The sequence below is a fragment of the Molossus molossus genome, unplaced genomic scaffold (assembly GCF_014108415.1).
Source record: "Molossus molossus isolate mMolMol1 unplaced genomic scaffold, mMolMol1.p scaffold_m16_p_10, whole genome shotgun sequence".
Taxonomy (NCBI): Eukaryota; Metazoa; Chordata; class Mammalia; order Chiroptera; family Molossidae; genus Molossus; species Molossus molossus.
The window spans coordinates 5,722,271-5,731,566 of NW_023425345.1; the positions used below are offsets into that span (position 1 = coordinate 5,722,271).

Consider the following 9,296-nt stretch of genomic DNA (forward strand, 5'->3'; position numbering starts at 1 on the left):
GGCGTCTCGTTGTCACTCAGAGGCTTGAGTGTAGCAGGGATAAGACACGCTACTGTTTCTTGTGTGCCATGCGCTAAACTTGGCCTCCTTCACACATTTCACTTACTCCTTACAAGACTGTGCTACTAGTCCCTCAGTCACGAGTAACTGAGACTCAGGTCAGTTAATGCACACAGGGCCACACAGCTGGTGGCCCTGCGCCACCATCTGAACCAGCTCTTGCTCCTGAAATGAATGAGAGGCCCCAGATACCATGGCTTGAATCACTGCCACGGTCCCCTGGTTTCACTAATTCAACATCTTTGTACTGGGACCCACTAGGTTGGGAGTTGTTTGTCACCAAGCCCCCTACTGTGTACTGAGCTCTCTTCTTGGCCCAGGGGACTCGGGAAGATGTCACTGGCACTTAGCAGATGTGCATCAAGGAAGTGAACAGAAGTGAAGGGGCAGAACCTGGGGGAGTTGGTGGAACCCCCCTCCTCTTATACACACACACACACACACACACACACACACACACAAATGAGGCTGATCCAGGGGGAACAGAGGCAGCTGCCTTTATTGGGGGCCATGGGTTGGCCGGCTTCACTCAAAGGCCATACACTTGATCTTGAAGTCACCTTCTGTTGACAGGTAGCTGATGGCCTCCAGGTTGAGGCGGTTGGGGAACTTGAATGTGTATCCATCTGGCAGCTTGATGGTCAGGTCTGCCTGGTCGAAGGAGATGCACACCTTGGGGGTGGAAAAGGGCAGTGAGCAGTGTCCCCCAAGGGGGAGCCTCAGCGCAGCCCCTCCCAGAGCCCTTTCCTCCTGTAGCCCCGAGAGCCCTACTACATGGGTGAGGCCACTGAGGTTGGGAGGGGGAATGACGCAGCAGGTGGGGGGGGGACAAGGTGGCCCCAGGTCTCTAGCCACTAAACCCAGCTCTGCCCCAGCTCACCTAGCACCCTGCCCCTGTCTGCAGCTCACCTCTGCGACACTTCCAGGCTGGAAAGGGAAGGCAGACTCCCGCTGCTCGGCCCCCCAGGCTCCGCCATCCTTGCTGTTACACACAATGGTGTTGATGTCTCCGTGCATGTCGAAGCGAGGGTTGAAGTGCAGGCCCACATTGTTGTCATCTTTGCCCAGGTTCAGAGCGAAGCTAGAGGGTAACAGGTGGGAGGGACTGAGGCCTCTGCAGCCAGCTGCAGCCCCTCAGACTAACCAGTCTACGGCATTCAATGTACCAGGAGTACATCTGGCTGGGGGAACTCATTGAGCCTGGAGGCAAGAATCCTGGTTCTAGCTCTTGGCCCTGCCTCTCTCTAGGTCTCAGTTTCCTCATCTGCACAATGGGGGCTGCACAGGAAGGATTTCTATGGGTCTTGGTGTGTTGACAGCCAAGAGTCTCGAAGACAGTAGTTTGTGTCCCAGCCCTTTGGTCAAGGTTGGAGACTCTCTCCAGATGATGACCTCTGGGAAGGCAAGTGTCCAGTCGGTCTTGTATATCTTTGTATCCTGGGTGCCCAGCATGATGCATGGCATGCAATAGATAACTGTGGGGCAAATGAACAGATCATAACACATTTGCTAAGTGGAGGTAAAGCAATCTTTGCTCCTGAGGCTTTGGTAAGAATGAAATGAATAGTGCATGGGCTCTTTGATGTCAGCGAATCATCTCACTTCGAGATCCAGCATCTCACATCCTCCACACAACCACCATCCCTGGTTTTGGTTTACTGATTAACAAACTGAGGTTCAATGCAGTTGGCTGACTAGTCCAAGGTCAGTCACATGGCTGCTGAGAACACAGACCAGCTGCTGAATGAGTGGAGGAAGGACTGAAGGAATGAAAGGTTGGACTAGCGAAGAACGCAGGAGAGACCTCAGAGGGATAGCGTTGGGCGTGACACCCCTCTCATTCCCTCTCCCCGCCCCAGCCCAGCCCGGCCCTTGCAGCCTCAGGTCCCGCCCAGAACCTCGAGATGGAGGCAAGCCGAGGTAGGCGATGGAGGATGGAGCCGCAGCTGGTTTAGTTTAAGAGACTCCAGCAGGGAGGGGAGGGGGCGACAATGGTGGAGGAAGTGACTCACCCAGAAAAACTCAGCTTCGGGCCTCCAGGGGGGGAGGGCGGAGTGGGGCCTAGCGGGCCACGCCCCTACCTGACCTCGGGCTGGACCCTCGGGGCTCCGGGCCACAGCCTCTGCCGCCCACCACCCCCACCTTCACCCCCTCACCTCTTGGCGTCGGGGGCCAACTCGCCCTGCACTCGGAGGCACTCCCCAGGTTTGAGATTCAGGTTGCTGGCGACCAGACCCTGCGCAGACCAGACCCCACCCAGGCAGGTTAGCGGATGCAGTGTCCTTGGGGGTGGGGGTGGGGTTCCTACGACTTGGGGAACCGGGGTGCAAGTTCTAGCCTTTCTTTCTCTGTGTAGTCCTGGACAAGTCCCTACTCCCAACAGGGTCAGTTTCCTATCTGTAACATGGCTGAGGTTCTAGAAGCCAGCATCTAGAGGTTTTTGCGGTTCAGCTTGGACATTCTGGATTCGGAGAGAGAATCAGACTCCTTGTGAGTGAGGGAGTCCGTGGCAAAGGAAGGTGAGTGGAAGGGTCTGCCCCTCTGCTGGAGAGAAGGGGCCTGGGGCTGGGACATCCCCCACTATCCCCTTCAAGAGCCCCTGCAGAGGGCGGCAGGGACTGGAGAGGAGACCCGCGGAGCAGAGCCAGGGCCCTACAGCAGGGACAGTGGCCTTGGCCCAGAGTTTGCAGCCTGGCTGGCTGGGGTTAACAAGATTGAGTGCACTACTTAACTGCCAGTGAGTGGTTCCGTCTGGCAGAAACATGAACCTTTTCCCTCAGGGCCTCAGGAAGATTCCTGCCTCCTTCTCTCCCCCAGCCCCCACCTGACCAGCCTGGACAGAGCCTCCTCCACCCACTAACTCGGGTAGGCCCTCTTCACGGGCAGCCTGCTTTTGCTCCTGGCAACTTTTCAGAGCTCTCTAGAGCAGAGGGTGACTGCTGGCCCCGGCCACTGGGAACAGCTGCGGCGGGGAGGGGACAGAAGTCTCTGGGGTGGAAGAGGGGGAAGGGACAGTAGACTAGGTATCATCAAAGTGCCCTCCCCCCTCAGCTGGACACACCCTTTCTACTCCTACTTCTCAGAGAGCTGCAGAATGTCAGACCCTGGAAGAATCCAGAAAGTTCTTAAGCCAGAGAAAGCGTGGGGGGACCATGCTGCCCACCCCCATCTTACAGTTTTGACCACTAAGACCCAGAAAAGAGAAGGTACTTGCTCATGGCCACACTGTCGGGACTAGAACCCTGATCCACATCTGCGCCCACTCTCCACAGCTGTCTGTGCCCACGCCATCCTGAGCCTTGGGGCGGGGTCCCCACACTCACACAAGCCATGACCGAGGGCAGGAGAACGGTCCTGAGGACTGCAGCACCAGCTGTCGAAGACTCCACCCGAGAGATGGGCCCTGGACTGCTCCAGCCCTTTTAACTGGACCAGACCTCGTTGAGCCCCGCCCCCTGGAAGCTCAGCCAATTGTAAGTCAGGACAGGGATAGGGGCCACTGGAGGTGGAGTCAATGGAATTTTGAAGCCGGTTCTGGAGCAGAGCTGACCAATCGGAGTGGTGACCCTCCTCCATTCCTTCTTAGCCCATCCCCCAGGGTCCAGGCTCCACCTCTTATTCTCCCTCATCCCTCCCCAACCCCCCAACAAAAAAAATTGTGCTGTGGCAGGGATTGGGGGAAGCCAATGGAAAATAGTTTGAGGATGAGCTAGGCCCAGGAGTTGGCGGGAAGGGGCCGAAGGCCAGCAGGCTGAGCTCATGGGGTACCCAGGGAAGACCACTGAGGGGGTGCAAGGTCCTTCAGGAAATCAGAGCTGGGGTTCCTGAGGCTGCACCCTGGCAGGGCCAGGGCGTGACCCCCTCTGTGAGCCTATGCAGAGGGCCCAGAACCCATCAACCACAAGGTCCTGGCCCCGCCCGGGCCTCCCCCGGAAGCAGGGATTGTGGCTGCTGCTGCACATGATTGTCACTAACGCTAAAGAAGGGCTGGGCCGGATGCCAAGGCTGAGGCTGTTGCAAGGGTTCAGGCCTTATCCCTCCCGAGGGGCCTGCTGGGAATCCTCCAAGAGCCCTGCTTGACAGCCTCTGGCCTGTCGGAGAGGGTCAGGCCTGGGAGTGGGCCCAGCTGAGCCAGACCATGAGGGGTTAGGGTACCTGCTCTCTGCACCCCATCCACTCTCCTCACATTTCTCCCTCTGAGGCCAGGCACAGCCTCATCTTTCTCCATAAGTTTAGCAGACATTTTACTGAACGCCTGTTGTGTGCCTGGCCCTGAGCTGGTCTGAGAGGATTCAATGATGGAACCCTCCCAGTCCCTGCTCTCAAGTAAACCACTGGTAGGGCGGAATCTGGCCATGAACCTAATGAAGGAATAGCATGATGTTGCCTCTCAGGGAAGTCGTGAGCAAGCCCCTTGGTGTGATGGAGACCGTCCAGAATGGGAAGGTGGGTCTGGCATTCCAGCCTGGCAGAGGCTCTGAAATGAGAAAGCACAGATTTGGGGATCAGGGAGCATCTGGGCATGGCTGGAATTTAGGGTATGTTGCAGAAATACAGAGCATGAGGCTGGGAGGCCAGCAGTACCGGGATCATGAAAGGCCTCACTGAGGGGCCTGGACACATTGTTTTATCTGAGGGTGCTGGGGAGCCACAGAATGTTACAGGGAAGGTGAGTATTGAGGTCAGATTTGGGCTTCAGGGAAGATCACTGTAGCAACAGAGTTGGGGGTGCTCACCTCACAATCAGGAACCAAGTGGAGAGGGGTGTGGGGAGCACTGGGCAAGGTGGGACGCTTACTAGGGAAGTTGTCAATGGGACTCTCATCTCCACATCACTGTCCTCTTCTGACACTGGCAGCACCGAAAAGGAAAGAGGATGTGGACCAGGGGTGACTCACTCCTGGAGGGCAGGTCAGCAGATCTGCCCTGCCCTCCACTACCTCCCCAGTCCAGCCTCCACTGTCCCGACCCACAGGCCACCTTCCCCCAGATGACTGAAGCCCACTCTGGCATGGGAGGATGGGGGAGCACATGGGATCACAAGGCAGGTACAGAGAGGAAGCTGGGCCACACCCACTGGGAGCCCCTTCCCCTCCTCCCAGACCAAGCCGGCTGTCTCAGAAATCAACCGCAGCAGCAGCACTTTTCCCTACAGGGCCCTCCCCAAACCTCAGCCTGGGGGGGCGGGCAGCTCCCTGCCTTTCCTCTGTGCTTCCCCTCCAAGGGCCACAGGCACCCTCTCTGCCTGATTCAGGGAGGAACGGGGCATTTCAGGAGTCCCAGGCCAAGGACAGAGGTGCTTCAGGTACAGTCCTTGCCCAACCGCTATCAGGTGGGTCTGGCCGACTGTTCCAGACCTGAGTTAGGCTCCAGGGCCCCGAGAGCTGCTCCTCCATTCTTCCCGCCACCTGGAGGATGGGACAGCACCAGGGAGTGCTTGTGGCCAGAGGAGGGGCTGCTTCACTCCTCTTCCGCATGCATCTGGCTGGCCACGGCTGGTAGAGAGATGGCGTGGCGCGGCAAAGAAGCCACGGAAAGGTTCCTTTGGGAGACTTGGGTGTTGGTCATAGCCCTGCCCAAAGCAGCCTGGTAAGTCCCTTCTCCCTGTTTGCCTCAGTCTCCCCATCTGTACACTGGGGAGATGAAACCCTGCTCTCCTGTAAAAGGTTAGCATAGAGTGGAGTTCTTGTCTAAATACATGATTTTTTTTTCATGGTCTCAGAAGGTCTTAGCTTCGTTTCCCAGGCTGTTTATCCTCTTGCGGTCAATACCTCTGGGAGGTCTCTTTACCCCTACCTCATCCCCATCAGGCTGCTCCCGCCTAGGCGGGGGCAGGGAGTCTCTCCAGATTCCAGTGTCTCCTGTAACAGGGACTGTGGTTTATCGAGGGGAGGAAAGGGACGAGGTGTATTGTGTGGTGGCGCCCACTTATCTGCCGGGCCCTGTGCCTGGTGCCTCGCTCTCCTACGTGATCTCATTTCATCTTCACCTACTTCTTGTCTGCCAGCTGGGCTCAGCTGCACAGGGAAGCGGCTCCGGGCCTTGAAATGAAGCTGATGTTAGGGTCAGGAGGAGAAAGGCAAGTCCCGGTTTGGGGGCTGCCTGGCTGGGACTATAGCCAAGTCGTTGGCTTCTCTGAGCCTGCTTCCAGGCCTGGAGAGTACAAACGTCACCGTCACCAGCTGGTTGGAGGGTTGCAGGAGTGATGTGTGAGGGACTCAACATTAGTTTTCTCTCCTGCAGCTCCCCAGGCCAAGGCCCCTCCTCTAGGGGCTCTCCCCTTACCACCCTGCAGTGGAGGCAGTGGGCTCTCCGGGGTTCCTCCCTCCCACAGGTCTATCCTACAGGCCGGGCCTTGGCCGCCGCATGAGAGATGAGCTCTGCTTGCTCAGACAGGGGAGCCGGAGCCGTGTGGCCTTCCCAGCCTGCCCTGCTCCGGTGAAGGCTGCAGGGCCCCCTGAAACACCATCCATACCCCCTGCCAACCTGGTTGGCCCAGGTGGGGAAGGTATAGTGATCAGATCCAGGAGTCCTAGAAGTCAGAGCAGAGAGGAACCTCAGATGTCATTTCCCTTATCTGATGATGTGGCAGCCACCCAGCAATGGTGGCCACTTGACCAAGGTCACACAGGAAGCTAGGGCTGGCCCTTTTACCGGCTGAGCTGAGGAATGAACACCGTGGGCCTGGCATACCTGAATCTCAAACGATGATCTCTTTTGGATCCTGCTGCATGAAGGGTAGAAAGGACTGGTGTGGGGGTGGGGAATACCTATACCACCCCCCACCCCCCACCCCACATACACTTTAAGCGCTTTTCCAACCGGTTTGTGCAGGAGCCTGCCCCCCACCCCCAACCTACCCTGCTCATCCATTCTCCCCTCCTTCCCCTTGCTTGCGCTGTCCCTCCCACCCCGCCTCCTCCCCAAGCACAGTCCAGGTCTGTCCCGCTCTGATCACAGGCCCAGACTTGGCTTTAGTGAACTGCCCCTCTTTTCATATGAGGTCTGGCTGGGGCCCAGGCCCTGTTATCCGATAGCCTTCCAGGGTCTTTTCGGTTTTTCATTTTGTCATAACTATAGACTCACAGGAAGCTAAGAGCGTTTTAAGAGCTTAGGAAATATTTGAGACCTGAAGAAAACAATGAAAACAAAAGTACTGGCGAATCCTAATACTGCAAAGCTGGAATGAATAAATATTTACTGTGCTCAAACTGAAAAGGTGATAGTTATAAAAGTTGTATTACACTGGAAAACGGTTTTGTAGGTTGCATTTTCTTCCTTCAAAAGTGGGCCCAAGTCTGCCTAGAGGTCCATCGCTCCCGAACTAGATCCCCATAGCCAAATAATGTCTAAAACAAAAGTATAAAAATACATAAAAAATATAGCAAGTCTGGCCAGCGTGGCTCAGTTGGTTGAGTGTCATCCCATGTACCAGGAGGTCGCAGGTTTGATTCCGGTCAGGACATATGCCTGGGGTATGGGCTCAGTATATATACACATACATGGGATGTGGGTGATTTTTAACATTTTCTATGATGTGCCTGGGGCCTGTGTATCAGGAGAATTTTTGGCTGCAAAACAGCGGTAATTACTTTTTATTTTATTTATTGATTTTAGAGAGAGAGAGAGAAACATTGATGAGAGAGAACATTGATTGGCCGCCTCCTGCATGTCCCCCACTACGGATTTGGCCCACAACCTGGGCATGTGCCCTGACTGGGAATCGAACCAGCAACCTCTTGGTGCATGGGTTGACGCTCAACCACTGAGCCACACCGGCCGGGCAGTGGTAATTACTTTTTATTTTATTTTAAAAAAATCCCCCCCCCTTTTATTTATTTTAGAGAGAGAGAAAGTAAGGGAGAGAGAGACCGAAACATCAATGAGAGAGAATATCTATTGGCCGCCTCTGCATGCCCCCTACTGGGGATCAGGCCCACAACCTGGTCATGTGCCCTGACTGGGAATCGAACTGGCAACCTTTTGGTGCATGGGTTGATGCTCAGCCACTGAGCCACATCGACCGGATGGTAATTACTCTTTAAAGTGAAGGGAAATGTTCACGTAACAAGAAGTCTGGAGCTGGGAGGTTTTCATGGCAAGTTCATTCAGGGGCTCAGTGAAATCACCCAAGATCTGGGTTCTTGTCTGATCGTGGATTATGGCTGTGTAGACAGTCCTTGCTCTTAGGAGAGACAAGCTAAAAGATTTGGGGTAAACTGTCTTAACATTTGCAATGTATTCTCAGTGAATCTGTTTAAAAGGTACATATAGCCCTGGACCAGTTTGGCTCAGCGGTTGGAGCGTCGGCCCGAGGACCAGAGAGTCCCGGTTCGGTTCCCGCTAAGGGCACGTACCTCGGTTGTAGTTTGTCCCCGGCTCTGGTTGGAGTCATGCGGGTGGCAACCAGTCGATGTGTCTCTCTCACATTGATGTTTCTCTCTCTCCCTTCCCCCTCTCTCCCTCCTGCTCTACTTGAAGATAAATGCAAAAAATGTCCTCGGGTGAGGATTGAAAAAAAAAAAAAAGGTACATATATATAAAGAACGATTAAGCAAATTGGGCAAATATCACCAACTGGGAATCTGGGTGAAGGGTATATGGATGTTCATTTGCTGCCTTCTTACATGTTTTCTATTGTTTTAAAATTTTTCCAGCCCTGACCCGTACTGCTCAGTTGGTTGGGCGTCATCCCTGTGCACTGGATGGTCGCTGGTTTGATTCCGGGTCAGGGCACATGCCCGGGTTGTGGGCTTCATCCCAGGGAGGGGGCATGCGGAAGGCAGCCGATCAATGTTTCGCTCTCACATTGATGTTTCTCTCTTCTCCCTTCCTCTCTCTCTGAAGATCAATTATAAAAAAGTTTTTGAAACTTTCCTAAAAGTTGGAGAGTGTGAGATAATAAATGTATATTTGATCTCTGACTCCAGTTAGTGACAGTTCCTAAATGAACCCTTATAATTTCCTAAGCAATAGAGATGCTGAAAGCATCTTGTGTTCTCATATCTGGTCTGTGACCCCGGTTCCTGCCACAGAACCCCTAAATCCCTTGGAATTTCCTGGGTGATAGGAATATCTTTTGTTCTAATGAGGTGGCTCTTGGGGGGCTCCTGGATGGTTTCAGGATGGGGCTGGTGACCAGAAAGACCAAGCCATAATTAGAAGCTTGGGACTTTTAGCCCCTCCCCCCAGCCCGCGAGAAGGGGAGCAGGGCTGGAGATTGACTTAACAATCAT

The 9,296-nt window shown here is 54.8% G+C and overlaps 1 protein-coding gene across 1 annotated transcript; it reads right to left on the reverse strand.

Annotated features, from left to right (window-relative positions):
* Window positions 1-523: 523 nt before the first annotated feature.
* LGALS1 (galectin 1) lies at window positions 524-3,492 on the reverse strand. Its single transcript, XM_036251910.1, has 4 exons — window positions 3,384-3,492; window positions 2,217-2,296; window positions 970-1,141; window positions 524-732 (listed from the first exon to the last, which is right to left on the reverse strand). The coding sequence occupies exons 1-4, from the start codon at window positions 3,390-3,392 to the stop codon at window positions 586-588; spliced, it is 408 nt and encodes a 135-aa protein (XP_036107803.1). The 5' UTR covers window positions 3,393-3,492; the 3' UTR covers window positions 524-585.
* Window positions 3,493-9,296: the final 5,804 nt, after the last annotated feature.